Source organism: Staurois parvus, unplaced genomic scaffold (genome assembly GCF_062004578.1).
Source record: "Staurois parvus isolate SC_StPar_1 unplaced genomic scaffold, SC_StPar_1.0 ptg003540l, whole genome shotgun sequence".
NCBI lineage: Eukaryota > Metazoa > Chordata > Amphibia > Anura > Ranidae > Staurois > Staurois parvus.
This window is the reverse complement of record NW_028321336.1, coordinates 47,971-67,676: the sequence shown is the minus strand read 5'-3', so window position 1 is coordinate 67,676 and position 19,706 is coordinate 47,971. Positions and strand designations below refer to the sequence as shown.

The 19,706-nt window shown below is 43.6% G+C and overlaps 2 protein-coding genes across 2 annotated transcripts; both read left to right on the top strand.

The window, feature by feature from the left end:
* The first annotated feature begins 899 nt into the window (after positions 1-899).
* On the top strand, positions 900-2,679 carry LOC149427727 (E3 ubiquitin-protein ligase TRIM39-like). The gene has a single exon (XM_089667731.1). The coding sequence runs from the start codon at positions 900-902 to the stop codon at positions 2,493-2,495; it is 1,596 nt and encodes a 531-aa protein (XP_089523857.1). The 3' UTR covers positions 2,496-2,679.
* Positions 2,680-17,355: 14,676 nt separating this feature from the next.
* On the top strand, positions 17,356-18,960 carry LOC149427726 (E3 ubiquitin-protein ligase TRIM39-like). The gene has a single exon (XM_089667734.1). The coding sequence runs from the start codon at positions 17,356-17,358 to the stop codon at positions 18,958-18,960; it is 1,605 nt and encodes a 534-aa protein (XP_089523860.1).
* Positions 18,961-19,706: the final 746 nt, after the last annotated feature.

The window sequence follows — 19,706 nt, the reverse complement described above, 5'->3', positions numbered from 1 at the left end:
TAACTTTTGTACCCCCAACCCCTCCCTCTTAGATTGTAAGCTCCCAGGATCAGGGCCCTCCTATCTCTCTTGTATTGAACTGTATTGCTTCTGTATTGTCTCCCGTTATATTGTAAAGCGCTGAGCAAACTGTTGGTGCCATAAATCCTGTATTATAATAATAATAAAAACAGTCATGTGGTTAAAATAAAGTTCCTTATTCTTGTGGTAAAGCTTTGTGAAATGAGCCCAATACCTTGGATGGGGAGGGATCCACTGTTGGAATTTATTTATTTATTTCAGGTACTTATATAGCGCCGTCAATTTACACAGCGCTGATGTGAATATTGTACATTCACATCAGTCCCTAACCCTCAAGGGGCGTACAATCTAAGGTCCCTAACTCACATTCATATATACACATATTAGGGAAAATTTAGACAGCAGCCAATTCACCTAGCATGTCTTTGGAGTGTGGGAGGAAACCAGAGTACCTAGAGGAAATCCACACAGACACAGGGAGAACATGCAAACTCCAAGCAATTGGTGCCGTGGCTGGGATTCGAACCAACGACCCGAGTACTGCCAGGCGGAAGTGCTAACCATTTAGCCACTGTGCTGCCCCAGAATGCCAGTCTATGTAGTTTGTGTTCCGAACACCCAGAGAGTGGATCTCCTCCATTATTTGATCTGTTTCCTATCACAGCCTCAAAAAATAATGGAATATTTCTCCTTCAATAAAAACCTGAGAATGAATCACAGCTTGGCGTATTCTTTCGATATTATCCTGTGAAGACATAATCCATACATATCATTCCTTGCTTTGGGTTCTTTCCTCCTCTAGGGGTTAACTTGTAAAGTCTCCGCCCTCTTTATGCAAATAGATTTTTAGTTTCCTTTCCTTCTTCCTTGTCCCTAGTATGGCGTCTGCTCTAGGCGACGAGCTGAGCTGCTCCATCTGCCTGAACCTTTATACGGAGCCGGTGTCACTGAGATGTGGTCACAACTTCTGTCTGGATTGTATTGTGACTGCTCTGGATACACAGGAGGGGTTGGGAGTGTATTCCTGTCCGGAGTGCAGAGAGGAATATACAAAGTGGCCTACTCTGGAGAACAACAGGAAGCTGTGCAACATTGTGGACAGCTTCAGATCTACACAGCAAAAGGAGGAGAAAGGCGAGATCCTCTGTACGTATTGTGTGGATTCTCCGGTGGGAGCTGTCAAGACTTGTCTGCAGTGTGAGACTTCTATGTGTGATAAACACCTGACAGCCCACAACAAGACAGTGGACCATGTGCTGATAGAACCCACCTCGTCCTTCAATAATAAGAAATGCTCCATCCACAAGAAGCTTCTGGAGTATTACTGCTACGAGGACGCCGTCTGCCTATGTGTGTCCTGCTGTCTGGTGGGGAAACATAAAGGACATGACGTAGAACTTCTAGCAGAGGCTTTGGAGAAGAAGAAGGAGAAACTAAGAAATATTCTGGAAAAGATGAATATGAAGAGAGAGAAAACTGAGAATGAAATTCTGAACCTACAGGACCAGAAGGGAAAAGCACAAAGAAAAGCAGATAATGAGATAAAGAGAGTCTCTGCCCTGTTTGAGGACATCATGAGACATCTAGAGGTCCAGAAACAGAGAGTCCTGAGTGAGATCACCAGGCAGGTAGAGGAGGTCTCCTTATCGGTCACTGATCTCATCAAACAGATGGAGATACAGAAGGATGATCTGTCCAGGAAAATCGATCACATCAAGAAGTTGTGTAACATGACCGACCCAACAACTGTCCTACAAGATCAGGAATCAGATACTCTTAAACTTGTTCAAGATGAGGACACCGGTGACCAGAATTCGGAGGAATCTTTTGTTTGTGATCTGGATGATTTTATGATCTCTCTTGTGTTGCACAGATCTATAACCGATCTTATCACTAATATGCAATTAAAAACCAACCTCAGTACACAAGATACAACCAGCCTGCTCCTGGATAGAAAAACAGCTTATACCTTAGTGGCTTTATCCGATGACCTGAGAACAGCATCCCGTTCTGACACACATATTAATAGACAAAAAATACCACAACGATTTACATTATACAGTCAGGTGATGAGTAGGGAGAGTTTTTCTCATGGAGGACATTACTGGGAAATGGAGATTGGTGACCGTGGGGATTGGTATGTGGCTGTTTGCTATCCCAGTATAAAGAGAGATGAAGAGGAGTCTGCTATTGGGCGTAATAACAAGTCTTGGTGTTTTGGCTTTACTGAAGATGAATATACATGTGAACATGACTATCAAGTACAGGAGTTACACCCGGAGTCCCCAGTGCAGAGATTGGGATTATATTTGGATTATGAAGGTGGCCGTCTATCATTTTACCAGCTGAGTGACCCCATCAGACACATCCACACCTTCACCACCACCTTCACCGAACCCCTCCATGCCGCCTTCTATCTGAATAAGGGAGCCTGGGTAAAGCTCCTATCTCCGGTGTTTTCTATAAAACCATAATTTACAACTGTTTTGCCGGTTGTGCCACCTCACTTATTCACGTGATGATAAATATAATGGATTACAACCTTTTGTCTGGACATGAATTTAGCCAATCCTCATGCGGCTATTACCAATGATGTTAATACCAAATGATAACAACTGTGCAAAAAATAAAGATCAAATTTATTTACACAGAAAAGAAGATGACTACTAATCAATTGTAACAGAATATAATGTAGCCGGTATAACTTTAAAAGTAGTGATATTACAATGCAAATACAGAATGTTACCAATATATAGAGGTGACTACGGGAAAGAAAGTTACAGGAAAGAAACAGAATAATGTAGGTACATTACGCAGACATCCATAATGACTGCACTACAGGCGAGAGAAAATGGGGCCTTGCTTTTGTGTTATATACTCTTTGAAAAGACCACGCCTAGACTCACCCACCAAGACAGGGACGGACTGACAACTCATGGGGCCCCTGGGCAATAGGGGATCATGGGGCCCCTGTGTCCTGGCCAACACCCAAAAGAATCCTATGAAAAAGCCAATGAAAGGTACCAGGGGCATCTCATGGGGCCCCCTACTGACCCCGGGCCCTCGGGCAGTGCCTGAGTGCTTAAATGGTCAGTCCGCCCCTGCACCCAGGTAAAGTCACACCCTTCCACATATCTTAACCTCTAATGGTCATCTCAAAACACTGGTCAGTTTAGGTCACCAGCTGTTAAAAAAGACAGGAAGTGCCAGCTGCCTAATTCCTTCCCCCTCACCTCAATGGAGTCCTTTGAAGTGGCACCCCCCACAGAGTTATTTGTCCTTTTATGACAGCAGTTCATGAACTGAGACTTAGACCCCTATCAAAAGTTCCCAATAATGTCCATTATTATTATTATACAGTATTTATAAAGCGCCAATGGTTCGCTCAGCGCTGTACATTACAAAGGGGGACAGAACATGTGACAGAACAATACCAATACAATGCAGAACATGAGGGGATCGAGGGCCCTGCTCCTTGGAGCTTACAATCTAGGAGGGTGGGGATGGTGGCACAGGAGGAGATAGCTGTGGGGGATGGAGTGGTAGGAAGAGTGGAGGAGGTCGGCAAGTTAGCAGGGGGTGGGGTAGGCTTCCTTGAAGAGATGGGTTTTCAGGGTGCGCCTAAAGGAGAGGAGAGTAGGTGATAATCTGATGGGTTGGGGCAGGGAGTTCCAGAGGATTGGTGACACCCTGGAGAAGTCCTGGAGGCGGGCATGGGAGAAGGAGACCAGGGAACTAGAGAGAAGGAGGTCTTGTGAGGAGCGGAGTGTGCGTGTTGGGTGGTACTTGGATATTAGGTCAGTGATGTAGTTCGGGGCAGTATGGTGGACGGCTTTGTACGTCAGTGTTAGGATTTTGAATTTGATTCGTTGGGCAATCGGAAGCCAGTGGAGGGTTTGGCAGAGGGGGTGGAGGTCAGTGGAGGGATTGGCAGAGGGGGGGTGGAGGACACTGAGTGGAGGCCAGTGGAGGGATTGGCAGAGGGGGGTGGCGGAGACGGAGCGGTTGGAAAGGTGAATGAGTCTGGCAGCCGTATTCAGGATGGACTGAAGCGGGGATAGCCAGCGGCGAGGCAGGCCAGTGAGGAGGGAGTTGCAGTAGTCGAGTCGTGATATGATGAGGGAGTGGATGAGCTGTTTAGTGGTTTCTGGGGTTAGGAACGTGCGGATTTTGGCGATGTTGCGGGGGTGGAGTCTGCATGTTGCGGAGGTGGAGTCTGCACGAGTTTGTTAAAGATTGGACTTGGGGCTGGAAGGAGAGGTTGGAGTCCAGAATGACACCACGTACTCTGGCCTGCGGGGCGGGTTTGATGGTGGCGTTGTTGGACTTGATGGAGAAGTCAATGTTCATGAAGGTAAAAATGATTGTAGGCCCATAATAGCCATTACACAACAAATGTCTTTGTTCTACAATTTTGTCATTTATATAAATAACAATGAGGGTGAAATCGTCTTGGAAATTAGCTGGGACAATTAAACGGAGCCCTTAATAAAGAACATAAACCAATGTTGCTCGAAAGAGATCCTGACAGCGTTCCGAATGATACGTGGTCATACTGCTTCTACTAAGTTTTATCATATCTCCAAATTTTCTGGTGTCAGAAAGAGGGACACCTTTTAGGACAAGTATGTAGGAAAAGGATACACCCCCTATACAAAAGCCATGAAAAATTAACTATTCTAACTTCAATCTCTCTGGATGTACATAGCTGAAGTGGTTAGTATGCCAAAACTAACTGGTTAGACACTAAGGCTGGCCATACATTATACAATTTTCTTGAGAATCTGTAGATTTACCAAAAACCATATAATAGGAGGTCAAACCTAAACAACGCTTTCAATTGTATTTAATTAGGCGGGCCCTTGCACTACATAGTTGATGGTAAATCTAAAGAAATTTGGGCAGAAACTGGACAGAAAATTGTATAGTGTATGGCCAGCCTAACTTGTCTATAGTCCTGTCTGCTATATCTGCAGTGAGATAAGAGGATCAGCAAAGCTCAGTCTTTGTGCAACATCACAAGGCAGCGAAGTCTGCACCTGCATTGAACAAATATGATTTGATCCTCTGAGACAGGGGTCTCCAAACTTTCTAAACAAAGGGCCAGTGTACTGTTCTTCAGACTTTAGGGGGGCCGGTCTGTGGTCATTGGGAATTGTTCTGGTGTCAGTGGGAGTAAACAACGCATCTTTGGTATTATGGGGAGGAATAGTGCCCCATTGCTGGTGTCAGCGGGAAGAATAGTGCCCTATCATTGGTGTCAGTTTGAGTGCCTCATCATTGGTGTCAGTTTGAGCGCCTCATCATTGCTGTCAGTTGGAGTGCTTCATCATTGCTGTCAGTTGGAGTGCTTCATCATTGCTGTCAGTTGGAGTGCTTAATCGTTGCTGTCAGTTTGAGTGCCTCATCATTGCTATCAGTTTGAGTGCCTCATCATTGGTGTCAGTTTGAGTGCCTCATCATTGCTATCAGTTTGAGTGCCTCATCATTGGTGTCAGTTTGAGTGCCTCATCATTGGTGTCAGTTTGAGTGCCTCATCATTGCTGTCAGTTTGAGTGCCTCATCATTGGTGTCAGTTTGAGTGCCCCATCGTTGGTGTCAGTTTGAGTGCCTCATCATTGCTGTCAGTTTGAGTGCCTCATCATTGGTGTTAGTTTGAGTGCCCCATCGTTGGTGTCAGTTTGAGTGCCTCAGCATTGCTGTCAGTTTGAGTGCTTCATCATTGGTGTCAGTGGGAAGAATAGTGCCCTATCATTGGTGTCAGTTTGAGTGCCTCATCATTGCTGTCAGTTGGAGTGCCTCATCATTGGTGTCAGTGGGAAGAACAGTGCCCCATCATTGCTGTCAGTTTGAGTGCCTCATCATTGGTGTCAGTTTGAGTGCCTCATCATTGGTGTCAGTTTGAGTGCCCCATCGTTGCTGTCAGTTTGGGTGCCCCATCGTTGCTGTCAGTTTGAGTGCCTCATCGATGCTGTCAGTTTGAGTGCCTCATCATTGGTGTCAGTTTGAGTGCCTCATCATTGGTGTCAGTTTGAGTGCCTCATCATTGCTGTCAGTTTGAGTGCCTCATCATTGCTGTCAGTTGGAGTGCCTCATCATTGCTGTCAGTGGGAAGAACAGTGCCCCATCATTGCTGTCAGTTTGAGTGCCTCATCATTGGTGTCAGTTTGAGTGCCTCATCATTGGTGTCAGTTTGAGTGCCTCATCATTGGTGTCAGTTTGAGTGCCTCATCATCGGTGTCAGTTTGAGTGCCTCATCATTGGTGTCAGTTTGAGTGCCTCATCATTGGTGTCAGTTTGAGTGCCTCATCATTGGTGTCAGTTTGAGTGCCTCATCATTGCTGTCAGTTTGAGCGCCTCATCATTGGTGTCAGTTTGAGTGCCTCATCATCGGTGTCAGTTTGAGTGCCTCATCATTGGTGTCAGTGGGAGGTAGAATGCCTGTTGGTTAAAAAATTCATATGTATTCCTGGTTAGTCACAATGAATATAAATCTACTTTGTGTGCTTTAAAAATAGTGCTCACTATTTTTGGAGCCTTTTTTCCTCTCGGCCCAACTTTCAGATAGATTACAATGAATAGAATTTTCTTACCTTTCCCCATTAATCACAATGTAGCCACTCCCTCCACCCATAGAAAACCCCGCCCACTTTCATACAAGTCAATGGGAATGCAGTGACACATTTGGTCTCATTTTGGGTTGTGGGAACTTAGGAGAGTCATAGGTGTCACTGGACAGATGACAGTTATTCTGGGTATAGAGAGCTCCTCCTATAGAAGACAGAATTCTATGATGTGATGGTATCGGGTTGTCATGTCACTATTCTTACTGGTTGATGTTAGCGATGATCTAAAGACTTTTTGGTTGTTTTGAATGGAGTCGGGAAGGATTAGAACCTCTGTCAGGTTTTTAGTGCTGTCCTTGTTCCCTCTGGAGAGATCCATCCTCTCCATTTGTTCTGGTGATAATTGTCACTGGGAGAGAAAGTGATGAGAAATCCAAAATGGGAAATCTTCCAATGGGGACACCTTTATCAGTGACCTCGGTTTACGTTTCCCCTTAACTTTATTATTATATTATTATACAGTATTTATATAGCGCCAAAGGGTATGCTCAGCGCTCATTCTTTGCTTTCTGTTGCATCTCTGAGACAGGAAATAAAAAGAAAGCCATCAAATGGGACACAGACGGCAAAAAATAAAAAATAAATAAAAATGCCACTGCAATAGAGGTACCTCTTTAACCACTTCCAGACCAGGGCAATTTTCAGCTTTCAGCGCTATCACACTTTGAATGACAATTGCGCAGTCATGCAACACTGTACCCAAATTAATTTTTTACCATTTTTTTGAGACAGATAAAGCTTTATTTTGGTGGTATTTATTCACTGCTGGGATTTTTATTTTTTTTGCTATGTAAATGAAAAAGTCCAAAAATTTTGAACAAAAGTGTTTTTTTTATAAAATTTTGCAAATAAATAATATTTCATCATAAATCTTTGCCAAAATGTATTCCGTTATCTTTTTAGTAAAAAAAAAACCAAAAACAAATTAGTTTATAACCAAAAATTATAATTTTTAAACTTTTTTTTTTACATTTTTATTTTATTTTTTTATATTATTATTTTTTATTTATTTTTTTTTTTTTTTACATACTGTCACCCTAGTAGTACAGTGTCACCATGGTGACACTGTACTACTTGTGGGGGGTGATGAAGATTTTTTTTTTTTACAATGATTGCTTTTACACCCATATAGGATGTAAAAGCAATCATTTCTCTTTCTCTCTGTGTGCTTTCCTGCACTCATTGAGAAGTACTGAGTGAGCTGTGATTGGTCACAGCTTGTCACATGGTACAAGGCTGTTGTGAATAGCCTTGTACCATGTGACCTCGGTGATCATTCACAGATTTCAGACGTAGTAAGCAATGATGTCACAAGTGACATCTTGCTTACTACTTTGCATGTGATCACTGATTGGCCAATCGGTGTCCGGTGTCCGGAGGACACAGTGGGCACCGGATTGCGGTGCTGCGCGCTCCCAGGGAGTGCGCACAAGCAGGGTGTACTGCCACCGTCCAGCCGTTTATATGAAACGGCCGGTTGGGAAGTGGTTAAAGTTGAAGTTGAATCTGATTTTATTTTGCCTTCTTTGGTCCCCCCTTTCCCCTTTGCTCATCAACATGTCAATTAAAATGTCAAATAAAAAATTCAATTTCCATTATATGAGTGGGTCTCTGTGCTTCTCCATGCAATGCAGGCAGATCACGGCTGGTGGGAGGGGCCGGTAGGGTGCTGTACATAGCTTCATGAAAACATCACAGCACCCCGCCTCAGTACTCCTCTCAAGAGCCCTCAGCTCTGATGCAAGCAGTGGGTTGGCTCTTGGGAGGAGTTATGCAAATATAAAAATTCCTTAATGAGTAGATGTCAGTTGGGAGGAGTGGGAGTTCCTAGGCAGGTGTGATGACAGTAAGGCTAAGGAGGAAAGGGCTAATTGATGCTGGACGTCCTCCAGCCAGGTAATAAGGAGGACTCTATCTGACCTGTTGCAGCTTCATGAAAGGCTCTGGAGCTATGGATGACTATGGATGATGGATATGCCTGAGCATGTGGGAGCCCACCCCTCCTTACAGGTACAGGGGCTCACTGGTCAGCCAGCATATAGCACAATGGTAGCTAAGGTGTCCAGTGCGCCCCTCACCAATATACAACTTATTACACTTGCTCCATGGCTTGTCATCAGGGGTCCGGCCCCAAAAACTCATAAAAGACAGCCGGTCCCGATGATGTAACAAAGGAAGATGGCGGGACCTGGGGTGCAGCAGGGGATTCCAAGACAACACTGGATTAGTTGGGAATGTATGTTTATTGAGGATGACCCAGAAGACAAGGGAAGAGTGGATTGGAGAAAAAAAAAGGGAGGTGATGTTCCTCTTTAATTATTATGATATTCCCTGGTGCCCACACAAGACATGTCCATATACATATTGCCAAAAGTATTGGCCCCGCCCTCCCAATCATGTGATTCAGGTGTTCCAATCCCCTCCCAATCATGTGATTCAGGCGTTCCAATCCCCTCCCAATCATGTCATTCAGGTGTTGCAATCCCCTCCCAATCACGTGATTCAGGTGTTCCAATCCCCTCCCAATCACGTGATTCGGGTGTTCCAATCCCCTCCCAATCACGTGATTCGGGTGTTCCAATCCCCTCCCAATCACGTGATTCGGGTGTTCCAATCCCCTCCCAATCACGTGATTCGGGTGTTCCAATCCCCTCCCAATCACGTGATTCGGGTGTTCCAATCCCCTCCCAATCACGTGATTCGGGTGTTCCAATCCCCTCCCAATCACGTGATTCGGGTGTTCCAATCCCCTCGCAATCACGTGATTCAGGTGTTCCAATCCCCTCCAAATCATTGGATTCAGGTGTTCCAATCCCCTCCATGGACACAGGTGTATACAATCATACCCTAGGCATGCAGACTGCTTCTACAAACATTGGTGAAAGAATGGGTCGCTCTCAGGAGCTCAGTGGCTCCAAGCGTGGTCCCGTGATAGGTGGTCACCTGTGCAATAAGTCCATCCATGACATTTCCTGGCTACTAAATATTCCACGCTCAACTGTTAGTGGGATTATAACAAAGTGGAAGCAACTGGGAACAACAGCAACTCAGCCACCAAGTGGTAGGCCACGTCACATGACAGGGCGGGGTCAGCGCATGCTGAAGCGCACAGTGTGCAGAAGTCGCCAAGTGCAGAGTCAATAGCTAAAGACCCCCAAACTTTTTGTGGCCTTCAGATGAGCACAACAACAGTGCGTAGAGAGCTTCATGGAATGGGTTTCCATGGCCGAGCAGCTGCATCCAAGCCTTCCATCACCAAGTGCAATGCAAAGCGTCGGATGCCATGGTGTAAAGCACGCTGCCACTGGACTCTAGAGCATGGAGACGTGTTCTCTGGAGAGGCCAATCATGCTTCTCTGTCTGGCAATCCAATGAACATGTCTGGGTTTGGCAGTTGTCAGGAGAACGGTACTTGCCTGACTGCATTATGCCGAGTGTAAAGTTTGGTGGAGGGGGGATTATGGTGTGGGGTTGTTTTTCATGGGTTGGGCTTGGCCCCCTAGTTCCAGTGAAGGGAACTCTTAAGGCATCAGCATACCAAGACATTTTGGACAATTTCATGCTCCCACCTTTGTGGGAGGAGTTTGGGGATGACCCCTTCCTGTTCCAACATGACTGCCCACCAGTGCACAAAGCAAGGTCCATAAAGACATGGAGGAGCCAGTTTGGGGTGGAGGAACTTGACTGTCCTGCACAGAGTCCTGACCTCAACCCCATAGAACACCTTTGGGATGAATTAGAGTGGAGACTGCGAGCCAGGCCTCCTCCCCCGACATCAGTGCCTGACCTGACAAATGTGCTTCTGGAAGAATGGTCCAACCTTCCCATAGACACCCTCCTAAACCTTGTGGACGGCCTTCCCAGAAGCTGTTGGTGCCTTATTTATTTATTTCAGGTACTTATATAGTGCTGTCACTTTACGCAGCGCTTTACATATATATTGTACATTCACATCAGTCCCTAACCCTCAAGGGGTGTACAATCTAAGGTCCCTAACTCACATTCATACATACACATACTAGGGACAATTTAGACAGGAGCTAATTAACCAACCAGCATGTCTTTGGAGTGTGGGAGGAAACTGGAGTACCCGGAGGAAACCCACACAGGGAGATCATGCAAACTCCAGGCAGGTGATACTGTGGTTGGGATTTGAACCAATGACCCGAGTACTGCCAGGCAGAAGTGCTAACCATGTCACCACTGTGCTGCCTAATCTGCATTCACTCAGCCCCAGAACCTGTATAATAAATATGTGTTCAGTTTTAAAGGGATGAGGTGGCAACCCTACCAGGGATGTACCTGCTCCTCACTGGTAGGCCATGAATCAGGGAGTGGACTGAAAACGTGAGATCAAATAGCTGGAAGAACAATGGGTTCAATTCAAAAAGCTGGCACACCAGGATGGGGATTATTAAACTGGCCATACACGTCTAGATTTTCAGACGAGAATATTCGTACGAAAATTCTTTGCACATTCGATGAATGGATGAATGTCATTTGAAAATTTTGCTTTTAATATTTAAGTTTAAAATGAATGTAATTTCTGAACGATAACCACATACACTGGCTGAAAACTTGTTTGATTGGAAAAAGTTTTCTAATTTTACCATCACTGCTGTAGAAAACAAACATCGATTTGACGCCATTAACGATTAACCCCTTCCTGCCCAGTGCCATTAGTACAGTGCCAGTGCTTTTTATTAGCACTGATCACTGTATTGGTCACTGGGGATGTCAGTGACAGTCAGTTCCCCCCCAGTGTCAGAATTAGAGATGAGCGAATTATTCAAAAATTCAATTCGGCTGATTCGCCGAATTTGAGGAAGAAATTCGATTCGATGCGAATTTATTCGCTACGAATTTAACTTATAAAAAGGGTTTCCAGGCTTCAGAGAGCCTTTAAATTAGTGCAGAACACTGTACCTTTAATTTAAATGCCCTTGGAGATGAGGAAGGAGAAGGAGAAGGATGAGAAGAAGGAGAAGGATGAGAAGAAGGAGAAGGAGAAGGAGAAGGATGAGAAGAAGGAGAAGGATGAGAAGAAGGAGAAGGATGAGAAGAAGGAGAAGGAGAAGGAGAAGGATGAGAAGAAGGAGAAGGATGAGAAGAAAAAGAAGGAGAAGGATGAGAAGAAGGAGAAGGAGAAGGATGAGAAGAAGGAGAAGGAGAAGGATGAGAAGAAGGAGAAGGATGAGAAGAAGGAGAAGGATGAGAAGAAGGAGAAGGATGAGAAGAAGGATGAGAAGAAGGAGAAGGATGAGAAGAAGGATGAGAAGAAGGAGAAGGATGAGAAGAAGAAGGATGAGAAGAAGAAGAAGGATGAGAAGAAGGAGAAGGATGAGAAGAAGAAGAAGGATGAGAAGAAGAAGAAGGATGAGAAGAAGAAGAAGGATGAGAAGAAGGAGAAGGATGAGAAGAAGAAGAAGGATGAGAAGAAGAAGAAGGATGAGAAGAAAGAGAAGGATGAGAAGAAGAAGAAGGATGAGAAGAAGGAGAAGGATGAGAAGAAGAAGAAGGATGAGAAGAAGAAGAAGGATGAGAAGAAGGAGAAGGATGAGAAGAAGAAGAAGGATGGGAAGATGGAGAATTCCAAGCCGGCAAAAAGTGTATCTGCAGAGCTCCGCTATTTCTTAGCGGAGCTCTGCAGATACACTTAGCGGAGCTCTGCAGATACACTTTTTGCCGGCTTGGAATTCTTCTTATTTTCATCCTACTTCTTCTTCTTCTTCTTCTTCATCCTCATCCTCAGAAGAAGAAGAAGAGGATGAGGATGAGGATGAAGAGGAAGAAGAAGAAGAAGTAGGATGAAAATAAGAAGAATTCCAAGCCGGCAAAAAGTGTATCTGCAGAGCTCCTCTATTCTGCAGATACACTTAGAGGAGCTCTGCAGATACACTTTTTGCCGGCTTGGAATTCTTCTTATTTTCATCCTACTTCTTCTTCTTCTTCTTCTTCATCCTCATCCTCAGAAGAAGAAGAAGAGGATGAGGATGAAGAAGAAGAAGAAGTAGGATGAAAATAAGAAGAATTCCAAGCCGGCAAAAAGTGTATCTGCAGAGCTCCGCTAAGTGTATCTGCAGAGCTCCGCTATTTCTGACAGTTCTCTGACATTCACTCCATACAGCGGTTGAAACATTGTATCTATTTGTTTCCATAAATGGAAACAAATAGATACAATGTTTCAACCGCTGAGCTCTGCAGATACACTTAGCGGAGCTCTGCAGATACACTTAGCGGAGCTCTGCAGATACACTTTTTGCCGGCTTGGAATTCTTCTTATTTTCATCCTACTTCTTCTTCTTCTTCTTCTTCATCATCCTCATCCTCATCCTCAGAAGAAGAAGAAGAGGATGAGGATGAAGAAGAAGAAGAAGTAGGATGAAAATAAGAAGAATTCCAAGCTGGCAAAAAGTGTATCTGCAGAGCTCCTCTATTCTGCAGATACACTTAGAGGAGCTCTGCAGATACACTTTTTGCCAGCTTGGAATTCTTCTTATTTTCATTCTATTTCTTCTTCTTCTTCTTCTTCTTCTTCATCCTCATCCTCATCCTCATAAGAAGAAGAAGATGATGAGGATGAGGATGAAGAAGAAGTAGGATGAAAATAAGAAGAATTCTAAGCCGGCAAAAAGTGTATCTGCAGAGCTCCGCTATTTCTGACAGTTCTCTGACATTCACTCCATACAGCGGTTGAAACATAAATGGAAACAAATAGATACAATGTTTCAACCGCTGTATGGAGTGAATGTCAGAAAACTGTCAGAAATAGCGGAGCTCTGCAGATACACTTAGCGGAGCTCTGCAGATACACTTTTTGCCGGCTTGGAATTCTTATTTTCATCCTACTTCTCCTTCTTCTTCTTCATCCTCATCCTCTTCTTCTTCTTCTGAGGATGAGGATGAGGATGAAGAAGAAGAAGTAGGATGAAAATAAGAAGAATTCCAAGCCGGCAAAAAGTGTATCTGCAGAGCTCCTCTATTCTGCAGATACACTTAGAGGAGCTCTGCAGATACACTTTTTGCCGGTTTGGAATTCTTCTTATTTTCATCCTACTTCTTCTTCTTCTTCTTCATCCTCATCCTCATCCTCGGAAGAAGAAGAGGATGAGGATGAAGAAGAAGAAGAAGTAGGATGAAAATAAGAAGAATTCCAAGCCGGCAAAAAGTGTATCTGCAGAGCTCCTCTATTTTTGACAGTTCTCTGACATAGAACTGTCAGAAATAGAGGAGCTCTGCAGATACACTTTTTGCCGGCTTGGAATTCTTCTTATTTTCATCCTACTTCTTCTTCTTCTTCATCCTCATCCTCTTCTTCTTCTTCCGAGGATGAGGATGAGGATGAAGAAGAAGAAGAAGAAGTAGGATGAAAATAAGAAGAATTCCAAACCGGCAAAAAGTGTATCTGCAGAGCTCCTCTAAGTGTATCTGCAGAATAGAGGAGCTCTGCAGATACACTTTTTGCCGGCTTGGAATTCTTCTTATTTTCATCCTACTTCTTCTTCTTCTTCATCCTCATCCTCATCCTCAGAAGAAGAAGAAGAGGATGAGGATGAGAATGAAGAAGAAGAAGAAGAAGAAGAAGAAGAAGTAGGATGAAAAGAAGAATGAAAAGAAGAAGAAGAAGAAGAATGAAAAGAAGAATGAGAAGAATGAAAAGATTCTTCTTCTTCTTCTTTTCATTCTTCTTTTCATTCTTCTTCTTCTTTTCATTCTTCTTCTTCTTTTCATTCTTCTTTTCATTCTTCTCATTCTTCTTTTCATTCTTCTCATTCTTCTTCTCATTCTTCTTTTCATTCTTCTTCTCATTCTTCTTTTCATTCTTCTTCTTCTTTTCATTCTTCTTTTCATTCTTCTCATTCTTCTTTTCATTCTTCTTTTCATTCTTCTTCTCATTCTTCTTTTCATTCTTCTTTTCATTCTTCTTTTCATTCATTCTTCTTCTTCTTTTCATTCTTCTTCTTCTTCTTTTCATTCTTCTTTTCATTCTTCTCATTCTTCTTCTCATTCTTCTTTTCATTCTTCTTCTCATTCTTCTTTTCATTCTTCTTCTTCTTTTCATTCTTCTTTTCATTCTTCTCATTCTTCTTTTCATTCTTCTTTTCATTCTTCTTCTCATTCTTCTTTTCATGAAGAAGAAAAGAAGAATGAGAAGAATGAAAAGAGGAATGAAAAGAAGAAGAAGAATGAAAAGAAGAATGAGAAGAAGAATGAAAAGAAGAATGAGAAGAATGAAAAGAAGAATGAAAAGAAGAAGTATTCCAGTACAGCAAAAAGTGTATCTGCAGAGAGCTCCGCTATTTCTGACAGTTCTCTGACAGTTCCTTCACATGTACAGCGGTTGAAACATTGTATCTATTTATTTCCGAATAAAAACATCTGTATCCTAAATGGAAACAAATAGATACAATGTTTCAACCGCTGTAAATGTGAAGGAACTGTCAGAGAACTGTCAGAAATAGCGGAGCTCTCTGCAGGGACACTTTTGCCGGCTGATCGGGAAAAATCCGATTCGCGCACCCGAATTATGCAAATATTCGGATTCGACGCGAATCGAATTTTTCCTGAAATTCGAAACGAATTCCACTTCGCCTGGTTCGATTCGCTCATCTCTAGTCAGAATGTCCCGCTATAAGTCGCTGATCGCCGCCATTACTAGTAAAAAAAAAAAAATCCCAGTATATATACTGCCATTTGTAGACGCTATAACTTTCACATAAACCAATTAATATACAATTATTGGGGTTTTTTTTTAGCAAAGACATGGAGAAGAATACATTTTGTCCTAAATTTTATTTTTTAAATTTTTTTACTGGACATGTTTAATAGCAAAGAGTCACAAATGTTTTTTTTTCCTCAAAACTGTTGGTCTTTTATTTATAGCGCAAAAAAAAAAACCGCGCAGGCGATCAAATCCCACCGAAAGAAAGCTCAAATTGTGGGAAAAAAGGATGTAAATTTAATTTGAGTGTTGCATGACCGCGCAATTGTCAATGTAACGCAGTGCCATATTGCAAAAAATGTCCTGGTCAGGAAGGGGGGGGGGGGGCTAAATCCTCTGGAGGGCAAGTGGTTAAAAAATCAAACAAATATTCTTGAAATGAAGATTCTCAGATGAAAATCTATACGTGTATGGCCAGCTTTAGTCTGGCTGAAAAAAGACAAAAGTCCATCCAGTTCAACCAAAAAAAAAAAAAACAAGTTAAAATCCTACACCCACAGATGATGCAGAGGAAGGAAAAAACGCAGCAAAGCATGATCCAATTTGCTCCTGCAGGGAAAAAATTCCTTCTTGATCCCCCGAGAGGCAATTCGATGGATCAGCTCTCCCTATAATGGTTCGGTGCAGGTGCCTATGTATTTTTATTTAGCACCCCAAATGCAATGTTTGTGGGCAACAAATCGCATGGTACTACGGTGCATTTTTAAAAATGAGTGCAAGCCCTACAGTGATCCAGTGCATTTTGCAGCCCATTCAAAAGACTGGACTGTCAAAACGCATCACACAGGACCGCTCGGGGAAACGCACAGGAACGCTCGGGGAAACGCACAGGAACGCTCGGGGAAACGCACAGGAACGCTCGGGGAAACGCACAGGAACGCTCGGGGAATCGCACAGGAACGCTCGGGGAAATGCACAGGACCGCTCGGGGAATCGCACAGGAACGCTCGGAGAAACGCACAGGAACGCTCGGGGAATCGCACAGGAACGATCGGGGAAACGCACAGGAACGCTCGGGGAAACGCACAGGAACAATCTGGGAATTGCACAGGAACGCTCGGGGAAATGCACAGGAACGATCGGGGAATCGCACAGGAACGCTCGGGGAAACGCACAGGAACGCTCGGGGAAACGCACAGGAACGCTCGGGGAATCGCACAGGAACGCTCGGGGAAACGCACAGGAACGCTTGGGGAATCGCACAGGAACGCTCGGGGAATCGCACAGGAACGCTCGGGGAAACGCACAGGAACGCTCGGGGAATCGCACAGGAACGCTCGGGGAATCGCACAGGAACGCTCGGGGAAATGCACAGGACCGCTCAGGGAATCGCACAGGAACGCTCGGAGAAACGCACAGGAACGCTCGGGGAATCGCACAGGAACGATCGGGGAAACGCACAGGAACGCTCGGGGAAACGCACAGGAACGCTCAGAGAAACGCACAGGAACGCTCGGGGAATCGCACAGGAACGCTCGGAGAATCGCACAGGAACGCTCGGGGAATCGCACAGGAACACTCAGAGAAACGCACAGGAACGATCCCAGAGTGAAGGACCCAACCCTTATTTTCAAAGAGATGACCATTATAGGTTTCCAATAATAATTCAAACAAATGACAACCGCATGGTTACCGATCCTTATCCTTGTGTTTGAAGTTTGTGGATTGAGCCAAATGCCTTGCATGGGGAGCCAGAATGAATTACATTTTATCTAGTTTGTGTCCAGAAAACACAGAGAATGGATCTCATATTTGGTCAATGTTTCCTATCACAGCCTCAAAATCATAATCTTTGTCATCCTATTCTGAACTAAGAATGAGTCAGAGATAAGTGGCTTCTTCTTTGCATATTTATTTCTTTAACAGACAATCAGTAGAAGTCTCTTGCTCTGGGTTCTCTCTGACCTGTAGGGTTAATTATTGAAGCCTCCACCCTATTTATGCAAACAGATTGTTTAGTTTCCTTTCCTCTGCCTTGTTCCCAGAATGGCTTCCTTTGCTCTAGGAGAGGAGCTGAGCTGCTTCATCTGCCTGAACCGTTATAGGGAGCCGGTGTCACTGAGATGTGGTCACAACTTCTGTCTGGATTGTATTGTGACTGTTCTGGATACACAGAGGGGGTCTGGGGTCTATTCCTGTCCGGAGTGCAGAGAGGAATATACAGAGTGGCCTCTTCTAGAGAAGAAAAGAAAGCGGAGTAACATTGTGGACAACTTCAGATCTACAAAACCAAAGGAGGAGAAAAGTGAGATCCTCTGTACATATTGTGTGGATTCTCCGGTGGGAGCTGTCAAGACTTGTCTGCATTGTGAGACTTCTATGTGTGATAAACACCTGACAGCCCACAACAGGACAGTGGACCATGTGCTGATAGAACCCACCTCATCCTTCAGTAGTAAGAAATGCTCCATCCACAGGAAGCTTCTGGAGTATTACTGCTCCAAGGACGCCGCCTGCCTATGTGTGTCCTGCTGTTTCATGGGGATGCACAAAGGACATGTCGTGGAACCTCTAGAAGAGGCTTTGGAAAAGAAAAAGGAGAAACTGAGAAATGTTCTAGAAAAACTGACCGCAAAAAGGGAAATAATTAATCAGAAACTACAAAACCTACAGGACCACAAGAGAAAAGTGCAAGTGAAAGCAGATGACCAGCAGAAGAGAATCATTGCCCTGTTTGAGGATATGAGGAGACAGCTGGAGGTCCAGGAACAGAGAGTTCTGAGTGAGATATCCAGGCACGTAGAGGAGGTCTCATTATCACTCACTGCTCTCATCAAACAGTTGGAGATACAAAAGGATGAGTTGCCCCGGAAAATTGGTTACATTGAGAGGTTGTGTAACATGACCGACCCAATAGCTGTCTTCCAAGATCAGGAATCCTATACCAAAGAAGTCCTCCAAGATCAGGAATCTGACTCAGGTGACCAGAATGTTGAAGACTCTTCTATTCGTGATCTGGATGATTTTATGATGTCTCTTGTGTTGCATCGATCTATAACCGATCTTATCACTAATATGCAAATAAAATCCAACTTTGACCTACAGAATACAACAAATCTGCTCCTGGATGAAAAAACTGCCTGTGTCTATGTGATTTTATCTGATGACCTGAGAACAGCATTCTGCTCTGAAACACGAAAAATTCGACCAAAATTACCACAGAGATTTACAACATACAATCAGGTGATGAGTACTGCAAGTGTTTCCCATGGGAGGCGATACTGGGAAGTGGAGGTTAGTGACCGTGGGGTACGGTATGTGGCTGTTTGCTATCCCAGTATAAAGAGAGATGGAAAGGAGTTTAGTGTTGTGTATAATAACAAGTCCTGGAGTTTCTGCATCACTGAAAACAAATATTCCTGTGTACATGACTCTCAATTACATGAGTTACACCCAAAGTCCCCAGTGCAGAGATTGGGAGTATATTTGGATTATGAAGGTGGCTGTCTGTCCTTCTACCAGCTGGGTGACCCCATCAGACATCTCCACACCTTCACCGCCACCTTCACTGAACCCCTCCATGCCGCCTTCTATCTGCATAATGGAGCCTGGATACAGCTCATATCTCCGATGTTTTCTGTAAAACTATAATTTACAACGTATTTTTTTTTTTTTTCTATTAGTTTTTCATTAATAAAAATAGTTGCATCATTTTGAAAATAGTAATAGCTGGAACAATTAATGGAGCGCTGAAGTAAGAACATAAACCAACATTACTTAAGTACCGATACCATTCAGAATGCAGTTTGCATTTTATCCATTTTGCAGTGCTTTTCGCAGTTTTTTTGCTTTTTTCCTTTGCATGTTTTTGATGCATTTTTACTGTGTTTTTTTCAGTTGTGTGGGTGTTTTTTTTTTTTTTTTTTTTTTTTGGGGTTTTTTTGGGGGGGGTTTTTTGGGGTTTTTTTTTTCTTAAAGTGGAATTTTTTTTGCGGCCGGGCAGATTAAAAATGCAAAATGTGACAAAACGCACTACCATGCGGTTCAGCAGCTTCTCCATTGAACTCTGGTGTAGCTGATTTTCCGCTTTTAAAAAAAAAAAAAAAAAAAATCCTGACCCTTTCCAAAAAACGCAGCAGCTCAAAAAAGCATCGATGTGAACGTGTTCCATAGGGAACCATGCTAAATGGACTGTTGTGAGTTTTTGCAAAACGCGCTAAAAAAACTGTATTGGTGTGAACGGAGCCCCTTATTTTCCCTTCTATTAACCCTTTATAGCTTTTTTTTTATATGTGTGTGTGTGTGTGTGTGTGTGTGTGTATGTATGTATATATATATATGTGTGTGTGTGTGTGTGTGTGTGTGTGTGTGTATATGCAGTGCAAGGCCATGGCACT

Bases quoted from the DNA above. Each gene is read 5' to 3' on its own strand.
- LOC149427727 (XM_089667731.1), top strand. From the start codon at position 900: ATGGCGTCTGCTCTAGGCGACGAGCTGAGCTGCTCCATCTGCCTGAAC.
- LOC149427726 (XM_089667734.1), top strand. From the start codon at position 17,356: ATGGCTTCCTTTGCTCTAGGAGAGGAGCTGAGCTGCTTCATCTGCCTG.